The sequence below is a fragment of the Felis catus genome, chromosome X, assembly GCF_018350175.1.
Source record: "Felis catus isolate Fca126 chromosome X, F.catus_Fca126_mat1.0, whole genome shotgun sequence".
In the NCBI taxonomy this organism is placed as follows: domain Eukaryota; kingdom Metazoa; phylum Chordata; class Mammalia; order Carnivora; family Felidae; genus Felis; species Felis catus.
This window is the reverse complement of record NC_058386.1, coordinates 50,923,285-50,942,213: the sequence shown is the minus strand read 5'-3', so window position 1 is coordinate 50,942,213 and position 18,929 is coordinate 50,923,285. Positions and strand designations below refer to the sequence as shown.

At 36.5% G+C, this 18,929-nt stretch overlaps 1 protein-coding gene across 7 annotated transcripts in view; it reads left to right on the top strand.

Annotated features, from left to right (window-relative positions):
- ARHGEF9 (Cdc42 guanine nucleotide exchange factor 9) overlaps nt 1-18,436 on the top strand; it is a 200,235-nt gene extending 181,799 nt beyond the window's left edge. For all 7 annotated transcript variants that reach the window (XM_023248858.2, XM_045050624.1, XM_011291773.3 and 4 more), the window contains 2 exons: nt 454-522; nt 15,128-18,436. In XM_023248858.2, the coding sequence (XP_023104626.1) occupies nt 454-522; nt 15,128-15,309 (251 nt within the window). In that variant the 3' untranslated portion in view covers nt 15,310-18,436. The remainder of the gene's footprint in view (nt 1-453; nt 523-15,127) is intronic.
- Nucleotides 18,437-18,929: the final 493 nt, after the last annotated feature.

Sequence of the window (18,929 nt, the reverse complement as noted above, 5' to 3'; positions counted from 1 at the left end):
CCCAAAAATAAATAAACATTAATAATTTTTTAAATGGATAAAGGACTTGAATAGACATTTCTATTATTTCATTACTTTTTTGCCATTTGATTTTTTTCTTCCATTTGAAACTTTACACAAATTTTCGGTTTTAATATTTTATATTTTGACTCATTATTTCCTTGTCTTTGTTTCTGCTTTTGGTTGTGAAATATTTTTCTACTTTATGCCATAGTTTATTCACCCCTTCTTCATTTACCATCATCTTAACTCATATTCTCACATTTCTTTTGCCTCTCTATACTGTGAAAAACATTTTTGTAGCTGAATATTTGTTCAAGCTTCTCACCATTTATTTATCAGGAATTTTGATATATCTTGCCAAAATTACTATGTCAGAAAAGTTGTACTATTTTATACATTTGAGAAAGGTCTGTGTTTCTTGTAACAAAGTCATGTATTTTTATATTATAGGCTTTGAAATTTCTGAAAACCAGAAGAGGCAAGCTGCAATGACTGTGAGAAAAGTCCCTAAACAAAAAGGTAAAGCTGCTTTTACCCCACCAGCTCTACTTTCTTTGTGAGAGTGTGAAGCCATAAACTATGTGATTGCAAATCCCCAGGCTTGTTTCCATGTGAAAGCTAATTTGGGATGGTGGGGGAGTGTCTGGGTTTCCAGGTGTTCCTGATAACGTAGCAAATGGTCTTAAAGGCATAAGGCTTAGGAATAGTGTAAGGTAGTTATGTCCAAAGATAGTTCATTGGGTACAGGAAAAAATAAAATTTGTTTCCTTTTATTTTTATGTAAGTAAAAGAAAGAAACTAAACTGTGAACTGTGAACTGTGAACAATAGTAACTGTGTAAATTTTATTAATAAGTACAAATATATTTGGAATATATACACAATTTTCCTTAATTTGTTTGGGGGCATTTGCTAAATCAGGAGTCTTAAATCAGAATGGAGAACTTCAAACTAGACCAAGACAGAAGATTCAGATACTAGTTTTCTTTCTCTGAACCATAAAGTACTTAAAAAAGGAAAATACCTTGAGAATCAATTTGAATATGGAATAAACCTTTCTCCTTTTCATGAACTAGACAAAATTAAAATGCTTAGTTGAACAAAAGGAAGTAACTATCCTTTATTTTATTCATGACCCTATTCATTACCAGTTATTTTATACAAGTTCTTTAATTTCATCTTTATGGTACTTCTGAAAAGGTAGGCATTATTAGCCTCATTTTCCAGATTAGGAAACAAGATCTTTGGGATAAAGGGATTGTGAACTTAACTCATCTTGATTCCAAGTCCACTGTTCTTCCCTCTCCATCTCGGGGGTCTGCTGATTCTCTATGCTGGGAAAGAACAGCTCACATTTTGTCTCAGCTCAATTACTGACAGCTGCTTCTATTACTGACAGCCATTGTCATTTTCCCCAGGGGTAGGTGATCTTAATGAGACCTCACTTTCCCCAGGCCCTTCTGCTTTCTCAGTAGACTCTTTGGTTTAGAATGAATCACCCTACAAAATTACTAGATTCAAGTTGCCTGAAATTCCAGCAACCAAGTAGAGCTTCCTTAATTATTCCCAAATGACGCTCCTTTTCACTGAGGAGGTTGAGTGCCTATGAATATCTGATTTCCAATTAAACAGTGCACCTATTTGGGGCCCCTGTGACTAGACATGACTTCCTTTTAACTGCTTATTGTTTCTTGCCCTTGGGAGGCACTCACTGGCTTCTTCCCTCATCATGGAAATATGATTATCTTTAGGTAGGAAATTAAAGGCAATCACTCTTAACCACTTGGGAGTAAAAACATGAAAGTGTTAGAAAGCTATCTGAAGTTAGGTCAGTATAGATATGATCTGTATGAGTAGGGAAACATTGTGAGAGAATGTACCCCTTCCTTAGAGATATAAGCAGAAAAGAACCCCAGCCAGTTGGGGAGTCCTCAGGCTACAAAGAAGCTACTTTGTGTCCTGCCTGTTTCCTGGAGGCTCTTAACCCCTGAGATTTTCTCACTATGATTCCCTCCACTGTTCTCCACACTGACCTTCATGATGGGATAATACCCCTTTACCTCAGGGCAGGTTCCCTCAAGTCTATCCAATACTGGCTGCTCTTTTCACTACGAACTCTTAAAGTAAAGGAGCTCCCATAAAGCAACAAGCCAGAAAACAGTCCTGCTCACTCATACCAAGTCTTGGTGTCAGGTTCCTTTTCCATCCTATCTAGTCACAAGGCTATTCCTTTCAGGTTCTCTCTTATTCCCCAATATCTAAACACTGATTCAGCAATTCTAGTTTTCAAAGAAACTCATTTAGTTTCAAACTTTCCAGAATTCCTACGAATCTCCATTATTTCTATTTCTAGTTTTCAAGACTCTCCTAGTCCAGGACTGTGATGATCGATATATTTTGAGACTCGAGGGAACTGCATATGTGGAAGCAATTGTCAAACTTAGGAATTTAATAGTTATATTATGTACATGATAAGAGTAAGAAGGGAATTCTTTAAGATACCCATAAAAGCCAGTTTCTTTAACCCTTCCAATGACCCTTTCCTGGAAGTTATGGGAACACTGTTATTAATAATTCTCTAATGCAGATATATTGAATAAGGTAATTATTCTAGTGTCCCTTTCCACCCCCACCTATAATTCCATGGGACCTTATCAACTCAGTCTACTGCTCTGTAGTGGGGGAAGCCTGGCTGTAAGATAAGCCAAGAGGACAGAGCCTAGCTCCAAGGAAAGCCTTTTTTACTTTTATATATCGTCTTGGTTTTAAGAATTGATACATAACTTCTTGGAATTTGAATACTAATTCTTAGTCTATCAACCTATTTCAGTCTGTCATCATAGAACTCCCTAGGGCCATTAGCATAGCTCCCATCTCCGAGGCTGTAGGACCAGCTCAAAATCAAATGAATATCCTAAAATAACTAAAATAATCTTGAAAAAGAAGAGTAAATTTAATCAATCTATCCTGATTTTAACACTAATTATATAGCTACAATAATCAAGACAGCGTGGTATTGGCAGAAGAAAAGGCATATTATATCAATGAAACAGAATAGAGAAACCAGAAATAGACCTACATAAATATGCCCAAGTAATTTTTGAAAAAGATTCAAAAGAAGTTTAGTGGAGGAAGGACAATGTTTTCAACAAATGCTACTTTACTCATAGACCAAAAATTAAAAAAAAAACAACTCAACCTAAACTTACACACTATAAAAATGAACTCAAAATGGATAATGAACTTATATTTAAAGCTACAAAACTTTTTAAAAAGGAGAAATTCTTCAGTATATAGGGCTAGGCAAAGAAGTTCTTAGACTTGACACCAAAAGCTGGAACCACAAAATGAAAAATTGATATAATGTGCCTCATCAAAATAGAAATTTTTGCTCTCTAAAAGATCACATGAAGAGGATAAAAAGACAAGCTACAGAGTAGGAAAAAATACAAGCCATGTATCTGAAAAAAACACTAATAACTAGGAGAATATACAAAGAACTCTCAAAACTCAACAGTATAAAACCACACACTTCAATTAGAAAATAGGCAAAAGACAGATATTTTACTGAAGAGAATATACACATGAAAAGATGTTCAACATTATTGATCATTGGAGAAATGCAAATGAAAACCACAATGAGATATCACTACATACCTATTGAAAAGGCTAAAATAAAAATAAATAGTGACAACACCAAATGCTGGAAAGGGTGTAGAGGAACTGAATCATTTATATCTTGCTTTAGAGATTGCTAAATGGCATAGCCACTCTGGAAAATAGTATGGTGGTTTCTTAAAACACAAAATGTACAATTACCATATAACCTAGCAGTTACATTCCTGGACAATTTTCCCAGAGAAATGAAAATTTACTTTCACATAAAAACCTCTAAACAAATGTTTATAGCAACTTTGTTCATAATAGCCCAAAATGGAAACAACGCATATATCTTGCAGTAGGTGAGTAAGCAAACTATGGTATATCCATACCATGGAATATTACTTCTTAGTAAAAAGGAGCCAACTATTGGTACATGCAACAACTTGGGTGAATCTCCAAGGAATTATGCTAAGTGAGAAAAGCCAATCCTCAAACGTTATATATGGTATGACTCCATTTATATAACATTCTTGAAATGATATAATTTAGTAATGGGAAGCAGATTAGTGGTTGACAAAGATTAAGGAGGGGTTGAGTACAGGAGAGAAGAGTGGTTATGGAAGAGTAATGATAGTGTTCTTGTGAAGACAGAAATGTTCTATCTCTTGGTTGTGTCCCATAACAATGTTAAAATGCTGGTTGTAATATTGTACTAGAGTTTTATAAAATGTTATCATTGGAGAAACTGAGTAAAGGGTACAAAGTGTATCTCTGTATTGTTTCTTGCAGCTGCATGTAAATATGCAGTACTCTCAAAATAAAAAAAAAAGTTTAATTGAGAAATTAAAATGAACACTTCCCAAACTTTCCCCCTAATATTTTCATATCATTTGTTGGCACTCAGTACCTTCATATTTCTGACACTTACCACCTTTGAAAATTGCCTCTTAGAGGACATCACCAAAATAGCAGAATAGCTTTCAATTGTCTTCCCCCTGAAGAATATTGATTTTGACAGTCACCCACAGATGAGTGTGCTTCTGTGAAAGTTAAAAATCCAGCAGAAAAGTTCCAGATCACCCATAGAGAAAAATATCCATGATTAGATGCATAGAAATATAGGGCCAGTCAATAAAGACTAGAGGAAGTGAATGCCTTTTCAAATGCCACAACAGCAACTCAATACTACAAGGGACATGAAAAATCAGGGAAACATGACATAACCAAAGGAATACAGTTTTATAGAAACTGACCCCCAAAGACATGGAGATATGCAATTTTTCCAATAAACATTTCAAAATAGTTGTTTCAAGGAAATTTAGTGAGCCACAAGAAAGCACAGAAAGTTCAAAAAAATCAGGAAAACAATACACAAGACAAGAAACTTAACAAAGAGTAGAAATCATAAAAAAATAACCAAACAAAAATTATAGAGCTGAAGAATACAATTAATGAAATGAAACAAATGCAATAGAGAGCGTCAAAAACAGATTTGATCAAGCAGAAGAAAGTATTTGTGAAGTCAAAAACAGGTCATTTGAAATTATCGAAGAAAGCCTATGTGAATTATGGGATAAAATTAAGATAAGCAATCTATACAATATTGTAGAACCAGAAGAAGAAAAGAGAAAGAAAGGGGAAGAAAACTTATTTAAAGAAATAATGGCTGAGAAACTTTCAATTCTGGATATTTAAATATTCAGCTTCATGAGACTCATTGTTTGCTAAACAATGTCAACCCAAATTATATTCTTCAAGATACATTATAATGAAACTGTCTAAAGTCAAAAACAAAGAGAAAAGATTAAAAGCAGCAAGATAAAATCTTCATATACAAAGGAACACACATAAGGCTATTAGAAGATTTCTCAGCAGGAACCTAGCAGACCAGGAGAGAGTGGGATGCTATATTCAGAGTTCTGAAAGAAGAAAACTTTTAACCAAGAATACTATACCCAGGAAAGTTGTCCTTTAGAAATGTAGGAGAAAGAAAGACTTTCCCAGAGAGAGAGAGAGAGAGAGAGAGAGAGAGAGAGAGAGATTGAGAGAGAGAGTCCATCACCTCTAGATTTGTCTTACAAGAAATCCTGAAATGAGTTTTTCAAACTGAAGGTAAAAGATGATAATCAGTAACATGAAAACATATGAAAATATAAACACACAGGTAAAGCAAGTGTATATCTAATTCAGAATACTCTAATATGGTGGTGTATTAATTATATCTATAAAGGATAAAGTATAAAAGGGTTAAAATAACTAAGGTACAATAATTTATTAATGGATAACAATAAAAAATGTAAATTGTGACATCAAAAACATAATATGTGGAGTTGGAGAGTAAACAGGTAGAGTTTGTTTTTTATGTGTCCAAAGTTAATTTGTTACCAGTATAAAATAGATTATTGTAACTATAAGATATCTATGTCAGCTTCATTGTAACCACAAAGAACATACCTACAGTAGATACACACACAAAAAGAGGAGAATCAAAGCATACAAGTTTGGAAAACCATCAATTCATAAAGGAAAATAGCAAGAGAAGAAGAAAAGAACAAAATAACTATAAAACAGAAATAATTAATAAGATGACAATAGTAAATCCCTACCATCTCAATAATTACTTTCAATGTGAATGGATTAGATTCCCTTATCAACATGCATACAGTGGCTGAATGGATAAAAATATAAGACACAATTATGCACTGCCTACAGAAGACTAAGTTCATCTTTAAGGATACATATAGCCTCAAAGTTAAGGGATGGTAAACAGGTATTTTATGAATGTGGAAGCCAAACTAAAGCAAGGATAGCTATACTTATATAAATCAAAACTGTCACAAGAGACAAAGAAGGTCGCTATATAGTCATAAGGGGTAATTCATCAAGATATATATGCACCCAAAACATAAATATGTAAATTATAAATATATATGTGCTCATTATGAAACAAATACTTACAGATCTGAAGGAAGAAACAGACAATATAATAATAGTAACAATTAATAGGTCACCTAGACAAAAATTGATTAAGAGAACATTGGACTGGAAATATATTTAGACTAAGTTGACCTAAAAGACATATAAAGAACATGCCATCCAATAGCAGCAGAATTCTCATTTTTCTCAAGCATAAATGGAACATGCTCTAGAGTGGTATGTGTTAGGTTACAAAACGAGTCTTAGAAAATTTAAGAAGACTGAAATCATATCAAGTGTCTTTTCCAACCACAGTGGTATGAATCTAAAAATCCGTAACAGGAGGAAAACTGGAAAGTTCACAAATATGTGGAATTTACACAACACACTTCTGAATAACCAATGAGTCAAAGAAGAAATCAAAAGGGAAATAAAAAAATATCTTGAGTAAATGAAAATGAAAATCTAACATACCAAAAGTTACGGGGTGTAGCAAAATCTGTTTTAGGAGGGAGGTTTATAGCCATAATGCTTACACAAAGAAAAAAAATTCAAATAAAAAACCTAACTTTACACTTCAAGAACAAGCAAAAGAAGAAAAATAAGCCCAACGTTAACAGAAAAAAAGGAAATACCAAAGATCAGAGGAGAAATAGAGAGCAGAAAAACAATAGAAAAGTTCAATGAAATTAAGAGCTATTTTTTGAAAAGGTAAACAAAATTGACAAACCTTTGGCTAGACTAAAGGAGGGAGAAAACTCAAGTAAATAGAATCAGAAATTAAACAGATTACAAATAATACCACAGAAATAGAATCATAAGAGAATAATGTGAACAATATACACCAAAAACTTGGATGACCTAGAAGAAATGAATAATTTCTTTTATATATATATATATGAAATTTATTGACAAATTGGTTTCCATACAACACCCAGTGCTCATCCCAAAAGGTGCCCTCCTCAATACCCATCACCCACCCTCTCCTCCCTCCCACCCCCCATCAACCCTCAGTTTGTTCTCAGTTTTTAACAGTCTCTTATGCTTTGGCTCTCTCCCACTCTAACCTCTTTTTTTTTTCTTTCCCCTCCCCCATGGGTTCCTGTTAAGTTTCTCAGGATCCACATAAGAGTGAAACCATATGGTATCTGTCTTTCTCTGTATGGCTTATTTCACTTAGCATCACACTCTCCAGTTCCATCCACGTTGCTACAAAAGGCCATATTTCATTTTTTCTCATTGCCACGTAGTACTCCATTGTGTATATAAACCACAATTTCTTTATCCATTCATCAGTTGATGGACATTTAGGCTCTTTCCATAATTTGGCTATTGTTGAGAGTGCTGCTATGAACATTGGGGTACAAGTGGCCCTATGCATCAGTACTCCTGTATCCCTTGGATAAATTCCTAGCAGTGCTATTGCTGGGTCATAGGGTAGGTCTATTTTTAATTTTCTGAGGAACCTCCACACTGCTTTCCAGAGCGGCTGCACCAATTTGCATTCCCACCAACAGTGCAAGAGGGTTCCCGTTTCTCCACATCCTCTGCAGCATCTATAGTCTCCTGATTTGTTCATTTTGGCCACTCTGACTGGCGTGAGGTGATACCTGAGTGTGGTTTTGATTTGTATTTCCCTGATAAGGAGCGACGCTGAACATCTTTTCATGTGCCTGTTGGCCATCCGGATGTCTTCTTTAGAGAAGTGTCTATTCATGCTTTCTGCCCATTTCTTCACTGGGTTATTTGTTTTTCGGGTGTGGAGTTTGGTGAGCTCTTCATAGATTTTGGATACTAGCCCTTGGTCCGATATGTCATTTGCGAATGTCTTTTCCCATTCCGTTGGTTGCCTTTTAGTTTTGTTGGTTGTTTCCTTTGCTGTGCAGAAGCTTTTTATCTTCATAAGGTCCCAGTAATTCACTTTTGCTTTTAATTCCCTTGCCTTTGGGGATGTGTCGAGTAAGAGATTGCTACGGCTGAGGTCAGAGAGGTCTTTTCCTGCTTTCTCCTCTAAGGTTTTGATGGTTTCCTGTCTCACATTCAGGTCCTTTATCCATTTTGAGTTTATTTTTGTGAATGGTGTGAGAAAGTGGTCTAGTTTCAACCTTCTGCATGTTGCTGTCCAGTTCTCCCAGCACCATTTGTTAAAGAGGCTGTCTTTTTTCCATTGGATGTTCTTTCCTGCTTTGTCAAAGATGAGTTGGCCATACGTTTGTGGGTCTAGTTCTGGGGTTTCTATTCTATTCCATTGGTCTATGTGTCTGTTTTTGTGCCAAAAATGAATAATTTCTAAGGAGGGTGGGTGATGGGTATTGAGGAGGGCACCTTTTGGGATGAGCACTGGGTGTTGTATGGAAACCAATTTGACAATAAATTTCATATATTGAAAAAAAAACATACAATGTACTAAGATTGAATCATGAAGAAATAGAAATATGAATGTACCAAAAATGAATAAGAAGATTGAATTAGTAATAAAAAAAAAACCTCCCAACCAAGAAAAGCCCAAGAATAGATGGTTTTACTGGTGAATTGTACCAAGTATTTAAAGAATCAATGCCAATCCTTCTCAAACTCTTCCAAAAAGTTGAAGAGACGAGAATACTTGCAAACTCATTGTATGAGACCAGCAGTAACACCAATACTAAATCCAGATAAGAACACTTCATGAAAAGAAAACCACAGGACAATATTCCTGATGCAAAATTTCTTAACAAAATACTAGCTAATAAAATTCAACAGCACATTAAAAGGATCATATCATACAGCATCATCAAGTGAGATTCATTACTGAGATGCAAGGATGGTTTAACATATGCAAATAAAAAATGTAATATACCACATTAATAGAAAGATAAAAAATCATACAATCATCTCAATAGATTCTAAAAAAGCATTTGACAAAATTCAACATCCTTTCATGACAAAAACTCTCAACAAATTATGTATAGAAGAAATGTACCTCAATATAATAAAGGCAATACATGGCAGATCCACAGCTAACATCATACTTAATGGTGAAAATTTGAAAGCTATTCTTCTAATATAAGAAACAACATGATAGCACCCAATCTCATCACCCGTATGCAATATAGTACTAGAAGTCTTAAGCAAAGAGCATTCAGGTAAGAAAAAGAAGGAAACAGTATCTGAATCAGAGAGGAAGTAAAATTGATTGACTATGACAATATTTTATCTATTTAAGAGCATCTATAAAACATCCACAACTAACACCATGCTTACTGATGAGAGACTGATGTCTTCCCCCAAAATCAGGAACAAGGCAAGGATGTCCAGTCTCATTACCTCTATTCAATATTGTTCTGGAGTTTCTGGCCAAGGCAATTAGGCAAGAGACAGAGACAAAAGGCATTCAGTTTGGAAATAGCAAAATCCCACAGATAATCCAATTTAAAAAGGGGCAAAATACCTGAATAGATATTTTTACCAAAGAAAATATTCAAATGGCCAACAAGTACATTAAAAAGTGCTCAACATCACTTATCATCAGGAAATGCAAATAAGTACAATGAGATATCACTTCACACCTGTTAGAATAGCTAAAAAAGATAAGCAATAACTGGTATTGACAAGGCTATGGAGAGAAGGGAACCCTTGTATACTGTAGGAACGTAAGTTGGTACAGCCCGTATGGAAAACAGTATGGAGGTTCTTCACAAAGTTAAAAATAGAACTACCATATAATCTAGTAATTCCAGTTTGGAGTACATATCTAAAGGAAATGAAATCACTATCTCAAAGAAATACCTGCTCCCTATGTTTTTTGCAGCATTATTCAACAATAGGCAAGACATGGGAACAACTTAAATGTCCTTTGGCAGACAAATCAGTAAAATAAATGTAGATAAAGCACACACACACACACACACACACAGTAAATCCTGCCTTTTGCCACATCATGGGTGAACCTGGAAGGTATTATGATAAGTGAAATAATTCATAGACAAATACTGTATTAGCTTACTTATATGTGGAATGCAATAAAATAAACCATAGAAACAGAGAACAGATTGGTCGTTGCCAGATGCAGGAGATGTGGGATGGGGGAAATGGGTAAATGTAGTTAAAGGGTACAAGCTTATAAAATAAGTTCTGTATAGCATGGTCACTAAGTTAATAATGCTGTATTGTAAATTTGAAAGTTTAAGAGAATAGATCTTAAAACTTCTCATCAAAAGAAAAAAAATATGTAACTAGGCAAGGTGACAGATGTTAAGTAATCTTAATGTGGTTATCATTTTGCAGTATATACATACATCAAATCATTATATTGTACACCTTAATCTTATACAACGTAATATGTCTATTATATCTCAATAATACTGATGGAAAAAAAGAAATACAAAATATGAGCAGACCAATAATGACTAAGTATATTGAATTAGTAATCAAAAACCTCCCAAAAAGAAAAGCCTAGAACCAGATGGTTTCACTGGGGAATTCTGTGGAACATGCACCAGTCCTTCTTAAACTTTTCCAAAATTTTGAAAGGAGTACTTCCAGACTCATTTTATGAGTCCAGGATTACACTAACACTAATTCCAGATAAAGACAATAGAAGACAATACAGGCCAATATTTCTGATAAACATATATGTAAAAATTATCAACAAAATGCTAGCAAACCAAGTTCAACAGCACATTAAAGGATTGTACACCTCTTCTAGTGGGATTTATCTCTAGGAAGCAGGGATCATTCAACAAATGCAAATCAATAAATGTGATTCACCACACTAACAGAGAGTAAGATAAAATCAAATATCATCTGTATAGATGCAGTAACAGCATCTGACAAAATTCAAAATACTTTCATGATAAAGATTCTCAATAAATTTGGCTTATAAGGAACATACTTCAACATAATCAATGCCTTATATGACAAGCTTACCACAATTAATAAGCATGCTCAATGGTGAATGGTTGAAAGCTTGTCCTCTAATATCAGGAACAAGACAAGGATACCAACTCTCACCACTTCTATTCAACATACTGCTGGAAGTCCTATACAGAGCAATCAGGCAAGAAAAAGAAATAAACAAAAGGAAGAAGTAAATTTTTCTCTGTTTTCAGATGACATGATTTTATATATAGAAATATCTAAAGTCTCCTAAGAAATTTAGAATACTAGAATAATAATGGAATTCAGTAATGTTTCAGGATAAAAAATACATGTATAAAAATCATTTTTGTTTCTGTTAAAATGAATATTCAAAAGAGAAATTAATGAAACAATCCCATTTTCAACACACAAAATGGGATAAAGTACTTAGGAATATATTTAACTTAAGAGGTTAAAAATCTGTACATTTATAAAATTGGACATATATAAAAGAAATTTGGAAATTTATAAAATAAACTGAAGAAGACATAAATAAATGGAATGATATTCTGTGTTCATGGATTGTAATACTTAATATTTTGAAATTGCCCCTACTACCCAAGGCCATCTATAGATTTATTGTAATCCCTATCTCAAATTTCATGGCATTTTTTAACAGAAGTAAATAGAGCAATTCTAAAATTCATATGGAATCATAGAAGATCCTGAATAACCAAAGCAATCCTGAGAAAGAAGAACAAAGCTGCTGGCATCATGCTTTATGACTTTAAACTTTATCCCAAAGCTATAGTAATCAAAACAATCTGGTACTGGCATAAAATCTGACATATAGTCTAATGGAAAAGAAACAAGAGCCCAATTATAAACCCATAGTCAACTAATATTTATCAGGAGGCCAGGAATACTCAATGGAAAAAGGATAGCCTCTTCTATAAAAAGTATTGGGGAAATTGGATATTTACATGCAAGACAATGTATTAGACCCCTATCTTAAACTATTCACAAAAATTAACTCAAAATGGATTAAAGACTTACATATAAGACTCAACACCATAAAAAAGTCCGAGAAGAAAATGTAGAGAAAATACTCTTTGACATGGTTTTGGCAACAAGGTTTTGAACATGACACCAAAAGCACAAACAGCAGAATAAAAAATAGTGAGGCTACATCAAACAAAAACCTTCTGCACAACAGAAGAAACAATCAACAAAATGAAAGGGCAACCTACAGAATAAGAGAAAATATTTGCAAAGTACATATTTGATAAGGGATTACTATGCAAGATATATGAGCAACACATACAACTCAACTAAAAAAAATAGTTCAATTAAAAATGGGCAAAGGATGTAAATAGACATTCCCAAAGAAGATATTTAAATGCCCATGTAAATGTTCCACAGGTATAAGAAAGGATGTTCAACATAATTAGTTATCAGAAGAATGTGAATCAAAACCATGAGTTTTTGTATTTGTTAGAGTGGCTGTTATAAAAAAAAACAAGATATAGCAAGTGCTGGTGAGGATGTGGAGAAAAAGGGAATGGGCACTGACGGTAGGAATGCAAATTGGTAAGCTACTGTAAAAACAGTATGGAGGGTCCTTAAAAATTGCAAATAGAGCTGTGTGTATGGGAAGAAAATGAAATCAGGATCTCAAAGAGATGTCTACACCCCCATGTTCATTGCAGCATTATTCACAATAGCCAAGACAGCAAGTAACCTGCATGTCCTTCAGCAGATGAATAGATAAAATAAATGTGGTATATACAATGGAATATTATTCAGCCATAGAAATAAGGAAATCCTGTCATTTATGGAAACATGGATGGACTTTGAGGGCATTATACTATGTGAAATAAGCAAAACAAAAATACAAATACTATATGATCTCACTTATATTAGAATCTAAAAAAGGGAATTTATAGAAACAGAAAGTAGATTGGTGGTTGCCAGGGCTGGGATTGTAGGGCATATCAACATGTTGGTCAAAGGGCACAAACTTTAGTTATAAGATGAAGAGGTTCTGGGGATATAATGTACAGGATGGTGACTGCAGTTAACAATATCTTATTATGTACTTGGGAGTTGCTGAGAGTTCTTAAATGCTCACACCACACAAAAAAGGTAATTTTGTTAGGTGATGGATATACTAACTTTATTGTGGTAATAATTTTGCAATATATATGTATATCAAATTATCATATTGCACAACTTAAACTTACAGAATGTTATATTTCAATTATATATCAATAAATCTGGAAAACAAAAGTAAGAACCAAAACAAAGCTTTTAGAAAGAACTGATTCCTTCCCACTTAAGTGCCAAAGGCTGGTGATGGCTCAATATGACACTACTTCTAGTGTAATGGGATCAAGTCATCAAACAAAGGCAAACAAATAAGCTGTAATGTTGAAATTACAGACATTGGCCAGCAGATGAGGAACTTCTTTCGGAGCAGCAGAAAGGTCTTCATTGAATTCTGAAATCATATGCTGTATGCCTCGGCCTATTATGTTCTGAATATAGGTTAGGATTAAACTTTCAGTTTAGCCTTCCACTCCCACCTGTATCGTCTATTCATGTGGATTTTGTTTTGATGGTTGCAAACACTTCTATGAAAGTTGCAATCGCTGAAGTGTTCCCTTTGAAAGGTTACAAATATATTCCAATCTTCCTTGTATTCCATGAATCATGTCTTCTTTGCTTTCTCCCATCTACCAATGTCACTTCCATATTAAATATGGTTTCAGCATTCTCAACCTGGTGTAGAATACTGGATCACTTGTACCTTGACTTTTAGAAAACCATTTATCCACCAAAAACCTGCTTTGAAGTCAATAGTTCTTAACAGGTTCTTTTGACACTTTGGGAGGGTTGAGGAGGGAGGAAACGAAAGACCTTTGAAGTTAAATGGAAATTGTTGGGTGACTTGCAAGAACAGTCCTGTGTAACAGTCTCTTAAAAAGAGGTTGAATGGGAAAGAGCCAAACCATAAGAGACCCTTAAAAACTGAGAATAAACTGAGGGTTGATGGGGGGTGGGAGAGAGGGAAGGGTGGGTGATGGGCATTGAGGAAGGCACCTGTTGGAATGAGCACTGGGTGTTGTATGGAAACCAACCTGACAATAAATTTCATATTTAAAAAATAATAAATAAATAGAGCTTGAACTGAGAAATCAAAGAATGTGAACTCTGTCCCTCACTTTATGACCTTGAGTGTGACATTTCACCCCAGGTCTCAGTGTTGTCATCTGTAAAATGGATAGTGGCAACACCACAAACTTCTCAGTGATACCTCAGTAGATGGGAAAGCATGTGTTGTTGCAGTAGTCACACCATTCCAAAATCTGTTAAGGAATGTAATTCTTGCCTTGGAGATTTTCTTTTTAATTTTTTTAACATTTTATTTGCTTTTGAGAGACAGAGAGACAGAGCATGAGTGGAAGTGCAAAGAGTGATGGAGACTGAATCTGAAGCAGGCTCCAGGCTCTGAGATGTCAGCACAGAGCCCAACATGGGGCTCAAACCCACAAACTGTGAGATCATAACCTGAGCTGATGTCGGATGCTCAACTGACTGAGCCACCCAGGCGCCCTGTATTCTTGCCTTGGAGATTTTCAATTCTAATTCATGCTCTCTAAAATTGACTACCTTGAATTTTCCTTCCAAAGTGGCCACTGGGTCATTTGAGAAACCCCTTGCTACTTAACTTATACCATTTCCCTTTGATCTCCCCTCTACTCTAGGTGTCAACTCTGCCCGCTCAGTTCCTCCTTCCTACCCACCACCGCAGGACCCGTTAAACCAGGGCCAGTACCTGGTCCCCGACGGCATCGCTCAGTCGCAGGTCTTTGAGTTCACCGAACCCAAGCGCAGCCAGTCACCATTCTGGCAAAACTTCAGCAGGTTAACCCCCTTCAAAAAATAATACCTACAGGGAGGCAGATAATTTTAAAATAAAGTAAATAAAATTATATTTATAGATGGACATTTTTTTGGAGAAGCACTGTTGAAATTTATATATATATAAATATATATATGCTTATATATATTTATATATATAGAGACATATATATACACATAGACCCTTGAGTATACACATAAACACACACACACACACACACACACACACACACACACAGAAGGACCAAAAAACATTTTCTGTTGTTTTGGGGAAGTGAAATCTGTAGTTGGTAGGAAGAGGTACCAATGACTTCCAAATATGTGATCCCTTCTTAAAAGCTTTCTGTTCTTACCTTGTCCCCATCCCCTTTATTTTCAGAAAATAGTATTTCTATGTGTTCCTTTTCTTGTTGAGATAATCTCTTTGCTCCCCTGTGAGTGATTCACTGACTTGTCATTATTACCATAGATGTGTTTGTATTGCCTTTTTTCTTTCCTGATGATACTGATACTGATGACTTTTGAATTTAATTTGATGTGATAGAGTTTGGGAGTTTAAATTTCTTTTTTTTTCCTTTTACTATTAAATGGGTAAAGGGAAGATACACCTTTCTCTTCTCCCTCAGCTGATCATCTGTGAATGTTTCTGCAGCCTGGCAGTTGCCCCAGACAGCCTTTTCCCTGCATCATCTGTCCTCAGTCGTGCCAGTCTAGACATGCTCTGTTGTGCTCTGTGACATAACTGCCTGATATTTCTCTTGCTTTCACTGTGTTTTAGGTGTTGTAGAGGGATCAAAACCAAACAGAATCAAGGGAGAGTCAGAGAATAATAATGCTGGAGAGGACTTCTGTTCAGGGAACATTCTGCATTTGGGCTCTTCTCTAGCACTGGGATTTCCATGTTGTAGCACTGCTGGGTCATGACAGTTTTGTATCTGGGGTTTAGTTTGAGCCAATTATTCTCTTTTTCAAGCTGCTTTGGTTATGCTGTTCCTTGTAGGCCTCTCCCTCCCCTAAGCTAAAAGATTTGAATTTGAAGCAAAGAGGCTGAGACTCTGCTTCCTGGGGAGAAGGATTCAATTGCCTCCAGCACCAAATGGGCTTAAAGTTGGGGTTCCCCACTGCAGTCATTTCAGGGGACTGGTCATCCCTACTTACATTTTCAGATAGTTTAGGCAGCATTTATAGGAGTCTATGAAGGGGTCAAGACAGAGCCCATCTGACCAAGATCATCAGCTGCCTTCAAATTATTGACCTGGACAGGATACAAAACTGACCTTAAACTCTTGAAGGAAAGAACAGGGATGAGCATGGAAAGAGACAGCCTCAGCCCCAGATATGTACCTGCAGTTCCTACCACTCAGGTTTTGTGAGACTTCCCCTATTGTTAACAGAATGCATGGACAATCTTCCATGATTCCTTCCTTCCCCTCTCCCTATAGTCCTTGTTTCTCCTGTTCTGGCACAGGAGAATTGCTGCTATTAGCATAGTTAAAGAACTCCTGTGACTCTAAGTAGGCCCTGTTTCCAATATTCTCTCATCCCAGGACATTGGAAGCAAGTAAGTGAAGAGCCCAGGGGACTCTTCCCTGTGGAGAAAAGATCTGAGGTAGAGACAGTACCCTCAGGCTTATTTTAGGCAGGCTTTATACTTGGGCAAATCTAACTTCTCCCACTAAGGGGCAGGCTCCCTATGGGTGCAGGAGTGCCTGTTCCTCCTCCCCACATAGCCCTTCAGGTGAACAGACCTTGAACAGCAAGGGAATGAAGTACAAAGAAGTGAGAATGGGCCCTGCTATGGAGAACCACTTAAGGGAGGAATCTGGAAATTGTGAGTCTGTTCTGAAGTCTATGGGAGAAAACTTCATCATGAAAGGACCTCAGCTTACTAAGCAGCAGCTATGGCTGCATGAAGTCCTCAGCATAGCTGACTTGATTGCCGCTCTATGCCTCCTGACCCAGACCAGGCCCTGCTCAGCCTGGGAGTTTTTCCTCTGTGGGAATTAAATTACAAGCTGTTTATGCTTCCATTCCACCACATTCAAATAAGACTTGTGGGGTAAGCCAAGGGTAAACCTGAGCTGGGCAGAGGGCTGGGGCTCGGGACTGGCCATGACTGCTCAGCAAATGACTCAGCTACTTAAGCCCCCTTGGCAAGGAAACTGGTATCGAGCACCTAAGCTAAAACGACTTCCCTGGAAAACAGCATGTATTTCAATGGCTGTGTAGGCCTCCCTTGAGTATACATCCTTTTCCTACTTTCCATTTTTCTCCACTAGGCTTAACTGTGACATTTCTCCAGGGGCTAGGAGCAAACCAAGAGGAGATGCTTGGCCAAGTCCCTGGGCCTACAACATCTCTTAGCCAAGCCCCCTTACCCTCCCTCAATGCCCTTCTCCCCTGAGCCTGTCTCAGAGCTCCAGGATCAGGGGTATTACCCCTTGCCACCCACCTTTCATCTACCCAAACCACTGGCCTCACCAAATGCCAATAACTAGTGAAAACAATGAAACATCAGTTTACCATTGGTTGGAGTGTTCCCCCAGCCTATGGTAGCAAAGCAGACCAGTGATCAACAACCCCAAGTAGAGCCCTATTACCTGAGATCAGGGTCCAGGTCTATTCTGTGTCCCCACAGCAGTGCTATCCCCAAGAACTCTGTAAATCTCCTCTATGTGTGCATGGCCCCCGAGCTCCCCTTTCCTCAATTCAATGAGGCCTGGATTTGCTCTTCAAAAGGCTTTGCTAGTGTGTTTTATGGGCCCTGCTGTGGGATGGTCCTAACACAGAAATCCAACTCCTCTTTCTCTCTCCCTCTCTCCTCTTCTCTCTATGTGTATAACTCTAATGGATTTATCAAGGACAGCAACAAGAGAGTTCTAACAATTCTAGTGTGAAGCCAAATAGTGATCTTTTAGTGCTTTGGGGCTGGGGTGGGCCGGGGTGGATAGATGGGTAACAGTGATTTTGATTACCCCTGCTGCTCTGCATTTGCCAGTTTATTATTTTGTTTATTCTGACTGTTTGACCCTGTCAAACAAGTGTCAAAGTTGTGTGTTTAAAAAAATGTTTAACAACAAAAATATGATGTTGTAATGACACAAAGCCTTATGAAAATATTTATGGAGTTCAATAAAAGAAGTAAAAAGACACTTCCAGGCACAGCTTTCTTGCCATTGTGTGTGTGTGTGTGTGTGTGTGTGTGTGTGTGTGACTAATTGCAAAATAAATGGAGTTTCCTGATTGGGGGCAGTTTATTCCAACCTAGTCTTGGCCTGCCAACCATGCTATTCCATTGTCAGGCATCTCATGGGCTGTTTATGAACTTCCATGTCCTTTCTAGAAGAGTGGACCATAAGAACGAAGTTTGATCCTGTAACCAGGGACACTTGAAGTATCTTTATAGCTGGGACTGTCCTTCATGTCACCTGTCCCTTTAATAAGACTTGAGGACCCATTCCTGACCCCATTCTTTTTTCTTGCAGCTACAAGTCCAGTACCTGCCCTGGGCACTCACATGAGCTTAAAAGCTGCTTTTTGGACCCACTCAGAGGCCATATCATATTCTGGTTCTTTCTCCTCAGAAGTGGACACATTCCTTAACCATTACCCAAAGTGGGTGGAGTGACCTTACAGATATTTCAT